This window comes from Hyperolius riggenbachi, chromosome 8, assembly GCF_040937935.1.
Source record: "Hyperolius riggenbachi isolate aHypRig1 chromosome 8, aHypRig1.pri, whole genome shotgun sequence".
NCBI lineage: Eukaryota > Metazoa > Chordata > Amphibia > Anura > Hyperoliidae > Hyperolius > Hyperolius riggenbachi.
In genome coordinates, this window is record NC_090653.1 from 58092859 (window position 1) to 58108681 (window position 15823).

The 15823-nt window shown below is 42.0% G+C and overlaps 1 protein-coding gene across 1 annotated transcript in view; it reads right to left on the bottom strand.

The window, feature by feature from the left end:
- The window catches only part of LOC137527323 (olfactory receptor 5G9-like), a 36678-nt gene extending 21276 nt beyond the window's left edge, over positions 1 to 15402 (bottom strand). Inside the window, exon 1 of the mRNA XM_068247831.1 lies at positions 15345 to 15402. Coding sequence (XP_068103932.1) covers positions 15345 to 15402 — 58 coding nt within the window. The remainder of the gene's footprint in view (positions 1 to 15344) is intronic.
- Between the last annotated feature and the right edge of the window lie 421 nt (positions 15403 to 15823).

Here is a 15823-nt window from a genome sequence, read left to right on the forward strand (position 1 = left end):
ATTTTTAAGTGAAATGTGTTTAAAAAAAGTGAAATGCAAAACAAAATAGTTTTCTGTTGTGTTTTTTTTATAAAGAATAATTACATTTACTGACAAAAATTGTACTGTTTGTAAAAGCCTTGATTCTGCTGAATCCAACGATACCAGATATGCATTGGTATCCCACTTTTCCTGTCCACAACACACCCCAATATTAAAACTGCATTTTTGAGCTGCCTGTACCTTACTTGACGCATGCAGTGGAACAGATTCTCCAGCAAGTTCACAGTAACTCAGGACTCCTACCAGTGTACTGAATGACAGACAGTAGCAGACAGCCAATAGGAAGAGCCTCTCTGTCCTGCTAATCATTTAATAGGCTGCCAATAGCCTGAACAGTGGTACTTCATATATATAAAATTATGCCTTTGCTGGAGAAGATAGGCTTCCCTGTATACCTTTAGAGGTGCAAGGAAAGGACTCATATACACAGAGAATCAGAGGACTGGAGCAGGCAGTCCGTCTAATGGGATGTTTTGGGGATTTTTTTACACTGTTACAGCAGCTGAATGTGAGGATTAGAGCTCTGTCTCTCCCACTGTGTGTGCTTGAGGTTATGTGGCAGGCGATCAAGAACCTCCGCTTGGTTTCCGGGACCCAGAGATCATTACTTTATACCCTGTCTGCAGCTGTAGATCGTTCCTGGAAACAGCAAGAAGAAAACAAGAAGTGCCAAAAAAGTATAAAGTACGTTCTTGGCGCTAGGAGCCCTTTGCAAAGGTAAAGGTTTAAAAACAAAACCCCCTACAACTCAGATATAGTGTATTTGGGTAGAACAATCTTGGAAGCTGTACATGCACTTAAAGGGAACTTGAAGTGGGAGTGATATGGAGGCTGCCATGGCCCATATGCAATTCACTCTTTCTCCTGACTTTTCTCCTAGGAGATAATTCTTCATCTTCATTTTAAATGAACTTTTTAGCACCATGCAATGGAAAAAAGTCAAAATTATTTTGAGTATTTGTTTGCTTGCTGATGGTGTAACAAGCATTTTATTTACAAGTTGTGAAAATATCACCTAGGAGAAAACCCAGGTGAAAAAGTGAATTGCACATGGGCCCATACAGTATGTATTTCCTTTAAAGGAATTCAAATAGCCTGGCTATCCTGTTGATTCTCTGCCTCTAATGTGTATAGCCATAGAAGCTGACCGAGTATGCAGATCAGGTGTTTTTGAAAACAATTTGACAAGCTTAGCTGCATGTTTATTTCACTGATAGCAAAACGATCAGCAGATCTGCCAGGCAACTGGTATTGTTTAATAGGAAATAAATATGGCAGCCTCTATATACCTCTCACTTCCAAACCCTAGCAAGAACAGCTGCAGTGTCAGATAGGAGTAATCAGACTAAGGAAACAGTTTGTTAAAGTGGAATATAACCCTGCATTTCGTCTTTGCACTAAAACATTATGTACAGCATATTATATGCAACCAGCATATTTTTCATTTTACTAGACCAGCATTCGAAGGGTTACACACAGAACTTGAAAGTTGAGTGCAGTGAAATGCTGCCACATCCGAACTTCAGATAATCTTATCTTGTGTTTACTTAAATGTATCAAGTGAGGAATGTGACACATTCTCTGAATGCAGAGAAGCTGCTGGAGACAGAGAGGGACACGGAAAGCATGTCTGCCTGCAAAACTGCAATGAATAAAACCAGTTATTAATAAAATGCAAAGTCAGCCCACAAAGCAAAAAACTGTACTTTTGGGAACCTATAACTTCTAAATGAATAATAATACTTATGCACAAATGCAAATATGATAACCGTATGGCATATAAAAAGTAGGTAAACATGTATTCAATGCAATTATAAGGGTGTTCACTACCAGCATAGCCCCAATGAAAAGCTAATAAGATGGATGAAGGAGGGCCCCAGGTGGGCCCCTCTGGACCAGGAACAGGGGCCCTGGTGTGGGCACACCCTCTGCTTCTCCTATTGCTACGCTACTGCTTGACACCCAGAAAATATTTGTAAAGCAATCAGTGTGGTCTACAGTCACATGACCTCCCATGATAACCTTTGGCTAAACACATAGTATAGAAATGGTGGTGGCACAGACACGGGTTCCATGGCTCAAGAGGAGTAGCCAAGTTTAACTATTTAAGAATCATCTGGCATTAAGGCCTGCTTGATGGTGGTACATTCAATCAGGTGCTCCAACCGGGTGCTTGATAGCGCTCAGCCAGGGTGTTGGAAATGCGCCCCCTCCCCCATAGAGACACATCTGCGTGTGGCTACTGCATATCACATGATTAAACACATGCAGGAAATTGCAGTAGGACGTAGCAATGTGGTCAGCAGCCAGTAGGGTGTACTGCCCAACAGTGCAACCTTCCGTGGGGGAGAGCTCCACCCTCATTTTGGGTCATATTGGACCACAATGGGGTTATTAAACAGATAAGTGAACTAGCATTTGTGCACCATCTAGAACCTTTTATGGAGCCCTTTGCCAGTCCTATAAAGAGACTTTATTTACCATACCTGATGAGGTTCTTCTCACAGTACAGGCTGTCTCCTGACTTCAAAGAAACAAAGACTTTGTTAATATTAAGTTGTCAATTTTTGATTTCTGTAATTCTTCAGCAAAATGTGACATTCCACATGTGTGACATGACATGCCATATATATGTGTGCATTTATATATGCTCGGTGCTAGGTTGGATGTGTTAATTAACTCTCTTGGGTCCAGGAAAGGAGTAGACTAAGTAGCAGTTAATCAGTATTCACCATCAAAACACACAAGGGCATTATATTGGAATAGTGTAAACAAGGACATCTGCCAGGCCACAAGGGACCTTCCACTAAAATGTAGAATTAACCCCAGAGGTAAATTCTACTTCTTTTTTACAAACTTACCATAAACAAAACAGTACTACTGAATCCTTTCTTAAAGGACCACCACAGTGAAAAAAAATTAAATAGTTAAACTCTGACAGAACCAACAGGGTTTGGACTAGTCCATCTCCTCATGGGGGATGCTTAGATTTTTCTTTGTTCTCTTTGTTTTCCTGAATTGCCGTTATACCAGACATCCTCTCTACTCAGTTGTACATTATCTTAGCAGTTGGACTTAGCAACTACCATTCAGGAAATGCTCTTGAAAACAAAAAAAACCCTGAGAATTTACCATGAGGAGATACAGTTGACTAGTCCAAAACCTGTCAGTTCCATTGCTAGGACCTTTCAGTGAATGCACAGTTGCAATTTTTTTTTCGACCTTCATAAGCACAGAACACTCCCATCCACAGGAGTGTGATCAAGGTGCTCCCTGCTGGCAAATCGCTAGTATTGAGACACTTTTGTTATTTGATCTGAGGAAGCTGACTGCAATCAGTGAAACACGTTATCATTCAAGCATCTGGTTTCTATTAAAAATTGTATTACTTTTTTTGGGCTACCATTTCTTTTAGAGGTAAGCCTATTTATGTATGTTTTATCCAGCTTACATTATCCAGTCCACACATCACATCTTGGGACGCCTCCTCCCTCCTAGTAATATCCTACACCAGCCCCCTCTACTCAGGGTGTTGGCTGTGTATGTTGGTTCCTTGGAACTCTTACACCCCTTTTTCTTTTCCTGGAGAGCGACCTACATTGACGAAGACTAAAGAACCCGAGTGAGGACGGGCTTTCCTCACCAGCCGTTACACTGTGGTTGCTGGTCTTGCAACATATTCTTGTGAGTATTCTGCACATACTGTTGTTGAGTGTCCTATGGTGGTGCACTGCAGGCAACAATGAAGCATGGTGGAGGTTTCCTGCAAATTTAAGGCTACATAACTGCAGATGGATTTAAAGGTTTAGTCAGAATTAACCTCTTGAGGACCAGAGGTTTATACCCGCCTAGTGACCAAGCCATTTTTTACAATTCAGAACAGCTTTAACATTTTATCACTTGGTCATACAACTTAGCAGCCAAATGAATTTTACCCCTTTTCTTCCCATTAATAGAGATTTCTTTTGGTGGTCTCTAGTTGGTGCTGCGATCTTTAGTTTTTTTTATATACTATTAATAAAAAATTATCATAAAATTTTTTTTATTTTATCCCCCCCCCACCCCGCAAATTAGCCCTAGACTGTGATACATACACTATACTACACATACATAGGCATTAACCTATGATAGGGATTAGATTATGAACCCATCAGAGGGACAGTTAAGTGACAATAACATCCTCTGTACAGCGGTGCACTAGATTGCAGCGCTGTATACATATATATTTGCTTTTTTTTTTTTTAAATCAGCCTGCCAGCTCTGTTCGCTTGCTGGCAGGCTGATCGCAGCGGCCCCCTTTGTTCTGCAGGGAATGCGCGAGCGACCGCTCGTTCCATGCAATCACCGGCTCTTGCGAGGTCACAACACATGGAGTGACTGAGGAACGAGAGAGCCAATCTGCGCCTGCCACTCTGCGTTTCACGTATTTGCACGTGACTCTTTGCACGTGTTTGCACGTGGCACTTTGCACGAGGCCCTTCGCACTTTGCACGTGTTCCTATTCCCTAATCGCTAACCTAACCTAAACTGTAGTTAGCTAAGGCTAATAGCTGGCCAGCAGGCAGCAGCTAGCCTGGCCTGTGCACAGAACACAAACAGACACATAGCAGCTGCAGCATCCCTGAGCACACACTTTGACTGTCTGTCACATAATGAAATCAAGCTAATTAACAATTTAACAATAGTGTAGTGATAGTGAAGGGGTTAATCACTGAACAGCTTTATCACTGTTGCCCAGCAGCCCTGCAGCTGCAGCATACACTGACTGTATACACACAAAGGCCTGGTGCACACCAAAAACCGCTAGCAGATCCGCAAAACGCTAGCAGATTTTGAAACGCTTTTTCTTCTTTTTCTGAAGCATTTCAGCTAGCATTTTGCGGTTTTGTGAAGCGTTTTTGGTGTAGTAGATTTCATGTATTGTTACAGTAAATCTGTTACTGAACAGCTACTGTAACAAAAAACGCCTGGCAAACTGCTCTGAAGTGCCGTTTTTCAGAGCGGTTTGCGTTTTTCCTATACTTGACATTGAGGCAGAAACGCATCCGCAATCCAAAATCTGCAGCAGCCCGGGAGTATGCGTTCCTGCAAAACGCCTCCCGCTCTGGTGTGCACCAGCCCATTGAAATACATTACCCTAGCGGATCCGCACCCGCAAGCGGATCGCAAACCGCAGCCGTACCGCTCTGGTGTGCACTAGGCCAAAATGTTGTGGCAGGGGGATGTAGAATCACTGATGGATTTTGTCACTTGTTTGAACCAATATACTTGGAATATAGAATTAAATGTGGAACACAATGGTGATGTAATTATTTTTTTAGATCTATGTATCAAGAGGGAAGGTGACAAATTGGTCATCAAAAGTCACTGTAAGGACACGGACAGGAATGGATACATTTCAATAACTAGCAACCATCATCTGACATGGATTAGTGGGATACCAAGAGGCCAGATGGTGAGGATGAGGCGAAACTGCAGTCACCTGCAAAATTATACAGAACAATCACAGACCTTAATAGATAGGTTCTGTGACAAAGGGTATGACGAGATTTATTTACAGAGAACTATGATGGAGGTGGACAGAAGGGTTAGGGAACAAGCAAATGATGGGTATCAGACAGCTTTTATCACAGAGTTTAATGGTCAGTATAGGGTGTTGGAAGGAATTATGACTAAACATTGGAATATATTATTGGAGGATGAAGTATTGAGGGGCATGTTACCAGGAAGGCCAAAAATAGAAGGGCACATAATCTAAAGTCCATAGTTGCACCAAGCTGTGTGAACCCACCCCATATAGCTGGACTTGCACCCTGGCAAAGTAAGGGTTTCTCGCCATGTGGGGGGTGTCTCCCTTGCAGAGAGGCTAGGGGGGTCAAAACAGACACGGTAGTCTCCCACTATAATGGTAGATCTTTCAAGATCAGACAATGCATCACTTGTCACACCAGGGGGGTTGTTTACCTCCTGTGGTGTGACTGTGGTGCACAATATATAGGTAGGACGAAAAGAACACTATCTGAAAGGTTGGGGGAACATGTAAGAAATATTAGAAAGGGGGTGAAGGGGCACAGTGTATCAGATCATTTCAGACAAAAACATAACTGTGATCCAAGGACCCTGCATTTTTGTGCTGTAGAGAAGGTGAGTATACCCTGGAGAGGGGGGAATAGAATTAGATTAATATCAAGGAAGGAGACGCAATGGATCTTCAATATGGAAACATTACACCCCAAAGGGTTAAATATTGAGTTAGACCTAAATTGTTTTATTGGTGAAAGTTAGTAGATCAGATCACTTGCCCTCTGTGTGGAAAATGTTATAGAGAATATAGTTTCCTGGCAAACAGTGTAGAACATCTTTGTCTTTGATTAGGATTACAGTATAGCTATGGGTCCAGAATATTGGTGTCTTAATTGGGGTAATAAAGGTTGTGGCATTTAATAAGTGGGGGTTAAATAGTTTTGATGGGTAACCAAAGTAAGGTTAGGATGGTTTGGGGGAGGAACTTTGGTCCTTTGCATGAGAGATTAGGGTCTGGTAAAGGTATGACACCCCTTTTGAGGGGGCACAAGCTGTAAAGTAATGGGGAGGGCTCTAGATGTAGTTTTTCGTATGTTTTTTCCAATTAATGAATTCGATGCTGGTAATTAAATAGGATTATGGATATGTAGCATACACAGTGCACGCATGTGGGGTGTACGTATGGGTGATACGCACTGCATGCGTGCAGGTGATAACCCTATGGAGGTTGATGATATGATATGTCATTAGCAGCTTGAATTATTTTAACAGTACAGAATATTGTAATTGTTTTTATTTAATTTATCTTATTTTATTGAATTATGGATTTTTAAAGGGGATGTTCAGCCTAAACAAACATACAGTTATTAAGTTACATTAGTTATGTTATTTAGAATAAATAGGTAATATAATCTTTTACCCACACTATTTTAAAAGAACAGGCAAATGTTTGTTATTCATGGGGGCTGCCATCTTTGTCATGGGGGCAGCCATCTTTTTGGTTGAAAGGAGGTGACAGGGAGCAGGAGACACATTTCCAACTGTCCTGTGTCCTGATCACCCCTCCCAGCTGCACACACTAGGCTTCAAATGTCAAATTTAAATGTACAAAAAAAATTGCACCAAAACAGTAGAACGAGAACAACAACATCAGAAATCCCATCATGCTTTGCACAGCATGAGGGGAAAACTGCCCGGGCAGTTTTCTTCTGTGCAGCTAAAAATGAGGCTTGTATAAGAGAAACAAAGTTCTGATGCTGTGAAACTGTTAAAGAAACACCAGGCCTTTTCAGTGCTGCTGAGTTGATTTTTAGTCTGGAGGTTCACTTTAATGTTATAGATTACTGATAAGGAGGATTAGCGGTGGATGAGCCGGCTCACAACCCTGCATTGCAACAGAGCGGCGGCCAGCCCGGGAGGTTGCACGGGGGGGAGCCCGTTCATGTACTCCACATGCTTATGATAACCTACTCCTAAACGTGAGTGCAATAGTGTAATAAGGGTTTTTTTTATTTTAAACAAGCTGCGAAATGAGCTTTTATCATTATCTATTGAGGTAAACTGTGTGGAGCAATGTCCTATTAGTGATGAGCTGCTAATTTGAAGGAGACAAAGGAAGGGCGAGGGCGAGGGGAGCCTACTAATGCTCCAAAAGCATCATATGGTCTATGTACTCCAGGCCCTCTACTGTTGGTGAGTGTGGATCTCACAGGGTGATATCGGTGGAGGTGTAGTGGATTGATGTGAAGTCCCATGAAGCGCTGATCTGATGTTGATACTATACACTCTGACTGGCTAACACACAATGAAATCAAGCTAATTAACGATTTAACAATAGTGTAATGATAGTGAAGGGGTTAATCACTGAACAGCTTAGGTTTATCACTGTGTATAGCCCTTTGTAGGCCAGCAGCACTGGAGCATGTCTCTCAGTGAGCATTCAGCCAGCTAGGATGATCTGTCTCATCATGGCAGCCCTCCTTATTATACAGGGGGGGGGGAGGGGCTGGCCAGTGTTCCTTTCTGTGATTGGATGCCAGGGCTTAGGCTGGGAGGCCTCTGATTGGCTCAATGAGGTCAGGTGGGGCTGGCCAGGGTTCCTCTCTGTGTTTGGTTGCTATGGTTTCTGCTGGGAGCCCTCTGATTGGCTCCCAGGACATCCTGGACCTCTTACAGTATTCCAATAGTCAGATATCTGCGGATATCCGCATAGCCCAGCCAACTATCCGCAGATAGCTATCCAGATTTGCCCAGGTATCCGGAATCCAGATCAGAGGTCGGATAACTTAAAAAAAGTCCGGATGAATCCGGATGAGCACCCCTGCCAAACATAAAGCTAATGACATAAGGAACTACAGTATATTCAGCATAAACAAGGGGCCATAAGCAATTAACGTTTTCTCACTGGATATCTTTGATGCCCCAAAAAAGAAGAAAATATTAAAAATAGGTTTCATATTGCTTTATACTTACATGTTAGTATTTTTTCAATTGGTGGTGCTGAAAAATTCTCTCCAGGGAGAAAACTCAGAAGAAAAAGTTAATTGCCTGGTAATTTTGGTGCTGCCATAGTGGCAGGAGAGCCAGTCAATTTTCATCGTTCAACAGGAATAAATAAATAATAGCCTCCATATTCCTCTCACTTCAGGTTACCCCCCCCCCCCCAAAAAAAACAAACAAACAAACTTTATACTGGTTGAACTCGATGGACGTATGTCTTTTTTCAACCAAAATAACTATGTAACTATGTAACAAACAAACAAACAAAAAAAAAACTTTGGACTACAGAGAAGTACTTCTCTCTGAAAAACATTGTGTGGGGTCAATGGGCCCCTCCATAGCACTTAATAACAATACACAGCAGCAGTCAAAGTTATTTATAAAATTCAGAGTAGCAGAACTGGTTGTGAATAGCAAATGTACTTTTTTACGCTTTTGTGAATTTTTTTTCCCCGATGTAAATCCCAATTATATACTGGATTCAGGCAGCCTTCTCAGAATTCTGATATCATTAATGCCCCTTTTTATTCTCAACAATATTCACATGCGGGATTGTGATTTCATATGCCTCGTACATCTAATGTACACTGCTCACAAAAATAAAATTTAACACAAAAATTAGGCCTCCTAGAGTTGAATAAATGAAATATTCATATGAAATACTTCATTCTTTACATAGTTGTTGAATGTGCTGACAACAAAATCACACACAAATGCTCAATGTAAATCAAATTTATCAACCCATGGAGGTCTGGATTTGGAGTCACACTCAAAATATAAGTGGAAAAAAACACTACAATCCAACTATGATGTAATGTCCTTAAAAGAACAAGACAAAATGAGGGTAAGTAGTGAGTGCAGCCTCCACATGCCTGTATGACCTCCCTACAATGCCTGGGCATGTTCCTGATGAGGTTGCGGATGGTCTCCTGAGGAATCTCCTCCCAGACCTGGACTAAAGCAATCCACCAACTCCTGGACAGTCTGTGGTGTAACGTGGCGTTGGTGGATGGAGCAGGACATGATGTCCCAGATGTGCTCAATTGAATCAGGTCTGGGGAAGGGATGGGCCAGCCCATAGCATCAACGTCTTTGTCTTGAAGGAATTGATGACACACTCCAGCCACATGAGGTCTAGCATTGTCCTGCATTAGGAGGAACCCGGGGCCAACCACATCAGCATATGGTCTCACAAGGGGTCTGAGGATCTCATCTCGGTACCTAATGGCAGTCAGGCTACCTCTGGCGAGCACAAGGAGGGCTGTATGGACCCCCACCCCTCACCGTAACTGACCCACTGCCAAAGCATTCATGTTGGAGTAGGTTGCAGGCAGCAGAACGCTCTCCATGGTGTCTCCAGACTCTGTCACGTCTGTCACATGTGCTCAGTGTAAACCTGCTTTCATCTGTGAAGAGCACAGGGTGACAGTGGCAAATTTGACAATGTTGGCGTTTTATGGCAAATGCCAAACATGCTGCATGGTGTTGGGCTGTAAGCTCAACCCCTACTTTTGGATGTGGGGCCCTCATATTACCCTCATGGAGTCTGTTTCTGATCGTTTGAGCAGACACATGCACATTTGTGGTTCGCCGGAGCTCATTTTGCAGGGCTCTGGCATTGCTCCTCCTGTTCCTCCTAGCACAAAGGCAGGGGTAGCGGATCTGATGTTGGGTTTTTGCCCTCCTATGGCCTCCTCCACATCTCCTGATATACTGGCTGTCTCCTGGTAGAACCTCCATGCTCAGGACACTACGCTGACAGACCCATCAAACCTTCTTGCCACAGCTCGTATTGATGTGCCATCCTGGACGAGCTGCACTACCTGAGCAACTTGTGTGGGTTGTAGACTCCGTCTCATGCTACCACTAGATTGAAAGCACCATTAGCATTTAAAAGTGAGCAAAACATCAGCCAGAAAGCATAGGAACTGACATATGGTCTATGTTTTCCACCTGCAAAACCACTCCATTATTGGGGATGTCTTGCTAATTTCCTATAGTTTCCACCTTTTGTCTATTCCATTTGCACAACAGCATGTGAAATTGATTGTCAGTAAGTGTTGTTACCTAAGTGGACAGTTTGATTTCACAGACATGTGATTGACTTGGAGTTACATTGTGTTATTTAAGTGCTCTCTTTATTTTTTTGAGCAATATATTTAAATGCCATTGCATTTAAATTGTGTTTTCGTACACATTTTGTATTTAATTTTTCTGTGCTTTAAAAACAGCTGGCACTGCTGCATTGTTATTGTGTGTGAATTGCATGTAATGAAAGTCTATGCACATGCAGAAAATTTACATTTAGTATCTGAAAATTCTCATGCGAATTCGAAGTTAGTTAAATAAAATTTCTCATAAATGAATTTCATCGGCATGCACAAAAAAAACACAAAGTAGAAAACTACATATAAAACGTACCAAAAAAAACAACAAAAACAACAACAACAATGAAACTGAAAAAAATACAAAACACAGAATCAAAAAATATATATGAAAAAATGTGAAAACGTTGAAAATTGCAAGGATAAATGTGAAGGCTGCCTAATGGTCTGATTGTATTTTATGACAAAACAGGTTTGCTTTAAAATAAAAATCTTGTAAAAATAACATTTTCAGTTGTATCTGGTTAGCCAACTGGGAAAACCTCCAATCACAATTTTTATTTTCAGCTAAAACACTAGAGATATCACACTCCATTTTCAGTATCTCTGATGGTTTGCAATGGTGATGTCCCTGCAGACAGAAATGGACACTAAAGAATACAAAGCACATGATTTAAGCAGTAGGCCTAAAGAGAACAGACCTATACCAGAGGGGGGTGTGCAAGGTGTTTCAGCAGCAACCAATTTCTCTTATCATTACCAGCAAAGAGTCTAGACGTGTCTCTGTGTTTTATTCTTCAAGCATGCATCAAACTGAGATATCCAAAGACAAACATTGAGTACCTTCAATTGGACATCTTTTGTGATTTATGAGAGATTTCCTCACTCAAGAAAATCTTTCGTAAGTGTCACATCCTTGCTTTCTTCACACCCAGCAAGGCGTTGAGAAAGAAATTTGTACATCCTAAGGATCCAACAGCTAAACACAAACAAAGCAACTTGGTGAATGTAATTCAGTTTTCTGAGAAGTGCAAAGATTTGTACACCGGGGAGACCAAGCAACCCCCAAGTAAGTGCATCGTCCTACATAGCAAGGCTAACTTGGGTCAGGTCAGTGGCCTACCTACATGTCAAGGATATGTAGGCAGACTATCATCTCAAGGAGATAGAGGCAGACCACTATCTCAAGGAGATGTAGGCAGACCACAATCTCAAGGAGATGTAGGCAGACCACTATTTCAAGGAGATGTAGGCAGACCACCATCTCAATGAGATGTAGGCAGACAACTATCTCAAGGAAATGTAGGCAGACCACCATCTCAAGGAGATGTAGGCAGACCACACTCTCAAGGAGATGTAGGCAGACCACTATTTCAAGGAAATGTAGGCAGACCACCATCTCAAGGAGATGTAGGCAGACCGCCATCTCAAGGAGACGTAGGCAGACTATCATCTCAACAAGATGTAGGCACACCACTATCTCAAGGAGATGTAGGCAGAACACCATCTCAAGGACATGTAGGTAAGGTAGGTCACCATCTCAAGGAGATGTAGGATGACCACCATCTCAAGGAGATGTAGGAAGACCACCATCTCAAGGAAATACTTTGAGGATGGTGAAGTGCACATTTTGGATAGATAAGGAAACTGGTTCGAGAGACAGTAATCTATGCACAAGTAAAAAAGAAAAAAAACACCTTTTATAAAATGTATTTACAGGTAGTAGTAGAAACACCAAATACATATTACAAAAATATAACTCTACCCCAAGACTGCCAATCTCATACTGAAACTAGGTATTAACTATTACAGTAAGCAACATTCAGATCTGATCATTTGAAATGTATTTGGTAAAAAATTAAGCCTGGTACACGCTACAAGCCAAAACTGTCTGTATTTACATTGGAACACAATGAATTAACAGACATGTTGACAGATCCTATGGTAACTGTAGGATCTGTTTACACATATTTCTTGTGGCTGTGTCCTTCTTCAGGCATATTTCCATATGTTAACTGAAGTAAAACACTGATGCAGGTAACCAGCACAACTGTCATCATCGTGTTTACTATTGACGTGCATCAGTGCTTTACTTCAGCTAACATCTGGAAAGATATCCTGAAGAAGGGGACTAGATCCTGGAAAACTTGCATAATTTAACTTTATCAGTTAGCCAATAAAAGGTATTACTTTTACAAAAAATAGTTTTTTTCTACCTAAATAATTTGTTTGGCTAACAAGGTACAAAAACGTTTTGCTACTATCATCATGAAGTTGTGAAAATGTACAACTTATTGATCATCTCTATTTTTAACACTCCTTAAGAGCCAGTCTTACATACTGACCAACAGACACAGATTGTACATTTGTTCAGTTGAATTAACGTCAAATTATACAATGGCACGCCCTTTATGGAATTTCTTGACATACACCTTAGTAAAAACAACAGTTTATCTCATAGACTACGATGTAACACAAACTGAGACAATGGCCTCAATTCACTAAGATCATGCTGGAGATAATAAGGCAAGAGCAAACTTACCTCCACACAGTAAGAGAGTTATCTTATCTCTTCATTCCTTAAGTTACCTCCTCTGTAGTTAATTTATCTCCTCTGTAGTTAATTGACCTCCTCTGTAGTTATTTTCACATGCAGTTAATAAACAGCATGTCTTTAACTCTGGAGTTATTTTAAGGATTGAAGAGTTAACTTAAAGACAGAAGAGTTAACTTTAGGTTTGCCTGAGGTAAAATCTTTCCTGAATACGACATGCTTTATCACCATGGTGATCACTCTAGAAACGTTATTAAAGACAGGAGATAAGCTTAGTGAATTGAGGCCAATTTCTGAAACCAACTTTACTCTAGTGTAGGAGGTCCATAACTTGTGCAAGGGTTACACTTAGTACCCTTCAGAATCCCCCGTTTCCTCTCACTCATTCTCAGATGCAAGCAGAACAACTGGGGGAGCAGACGTTGTAGAGGGGTGAGGGCCATAGATGGGAATTGCCCCCCAAATGATTACCCTTTCTCCCTCTAATTCAGGGGCTCCTCCTCCACACTTTTTATGGGTGGAGGTAGTGAGAGAGTGTTGGTAATGGTGACCACACTGTTACAGTAGTAACCAGAGTGGTCAGAAGCACCAAGCTGAGCAGTCAACGGTGTGCCTAGGTCTCACCCCAGTACCCAAGGGGTCACCACAGTATCCAACTCAAGGACCAGCACCACACTGAAGGATGTAAGCTCAATTACTTTATTTCCAGCATGACAGCAACAACAGACGCTGTTTCGGCCTTACAGGGCCTTTTTCAAGTTGCTAAAGGTCATCCCTTTTAGCAACTTGAAAAAGGCCTTGTAGGGCCGAAACAGTGTCTGTTGTTGCTGTCATGCTGGAAATAAAGTAATTGAGCTTACATCCTTCAGTGTGGTGCCGGTCCTTGAGTTGCACACACTGTTACAGTAGAGAGTCACAATGACACTTTTATTGACCCCTTACAGATGAGTCTTCTCTCGTCCCTCCACACAGAGGCAGGGTATAAAGGTTGTATATGTGTGAACACCCCCTCAAAGTTATTTTTTTTTGTTTGTTTTGGTTTTTTTTTTTTGGGGGGGGGGGGGTGCTTTACCTGTGCAGAAGACCAAAAGGATTCACAATATAAATGATTCTATTCTCAGAGACCACATTTGTACTGGTGGCCACAGAGGCTAAATAAATATAATCTCTACGGTGTAGAATAATATTTTGTAAACCCACTAAAATTTTCGCTATGAGATCTACGAGAAGTCACATGCAGCACCTATGTTCTGTCACTTTTTTCAATAAATCAGGCTTTAGAAATAACCTCACTATGTATTGATAGGACTTATGGGGCTTGATTCACTATACCGTGCTAACACGTAGCACTAGCACGGTTGCGCTGTGTTTAGCGTGCAATGTGACGTGCAAACATATTTAAACCGGCAGTTAATACGCGAAGACCTTTGTTAGCGAGCAAGCGCAAACCTTTACGAGCGTAAACATGTGCGTGCGTCACATTGCGTGCTAAACGCATAGCGCGACCGTGCTATCTGTTAGCACGGTATAGTGAATCAAGCCCATTGTGTGTGCACATACCATAAGGCACATACCCACAACACGACTTTTTGCATGATTTTTCCCGTAACCGCGATGTTTGAGCATTTGTTTCCGCGATTCCATGATGTGGGTATGAGTGTATGATTAAACAATGTTTATCGGGATGCGGTGATTACGAACATCACAACTGATCAGATCTTTAAGATCCCTGATGACTACCATGCAAAGTGTCGCCGTCATTTGAACTCCACCTTTGCGTGTGTCTGTAATAGGAAGATGGAACACTTGTTTGTTGGGTTGCGTTTCGTCGCTGTGGGTTCTCCGATCCATCTGCTGGCAAATAAGTAGCTTTAGAATAACCTCACAATGTACTGATATGACCTAGGCAAGGGTTGTAAACTTTTGTCACCTATTTGCAGACAATCAAAATCTAGCTCATGTTGCTTTGTAACATATGTTCCCCAGCCTATGCAAATGACCCCTTTGAGTTTCTATGTCATATTCTACAACAAACAGAGCTAAGTTAGTGGCTCAGGTGAGTTATATGTGTGCTCTTAAAGGAAACCTGAGATGTATTAAAGTAAAGCATTTATACTTACCTGGGGCTTCCTCTAGCTCCTTCAAGCCATGGGCACCCTTGCCATCTCCCTGGGTCATTTGGCTCTTGCACTAGTCGTCTTGGTACATTAGCTCAGTTGCAGTCTATCGTGCATGTGCAGCCCAGCCATGCACAAGCCGCCGTCGTGCTCCAGCGCCGGGTAGTATTCTGCACCTACACGGGCACTGAACATTTCCAACCACGGGAGATCAACAAGGGCACATGTGGCAGGGGCGTGCATGCGGGCACTAAGCGCTACTGAGCTCATGCACTGGGACGGCCAGGGGATGATCTGAACAGCCCGGGAGATGGCGAGGGAACCCACAGCCTTGAGGGGGCTGAAGGAAGCCCCAGGTAAATGTAAATGCTTTACTTCAATCCATCTCAGGTACACTTTAAGGGTTCTGAAGGATGGAGAGTGACAAATGTGTTGTGAAAGACGAACTATAGAGAAGAGTAAAAGCTAGTGAGAAATCCTGC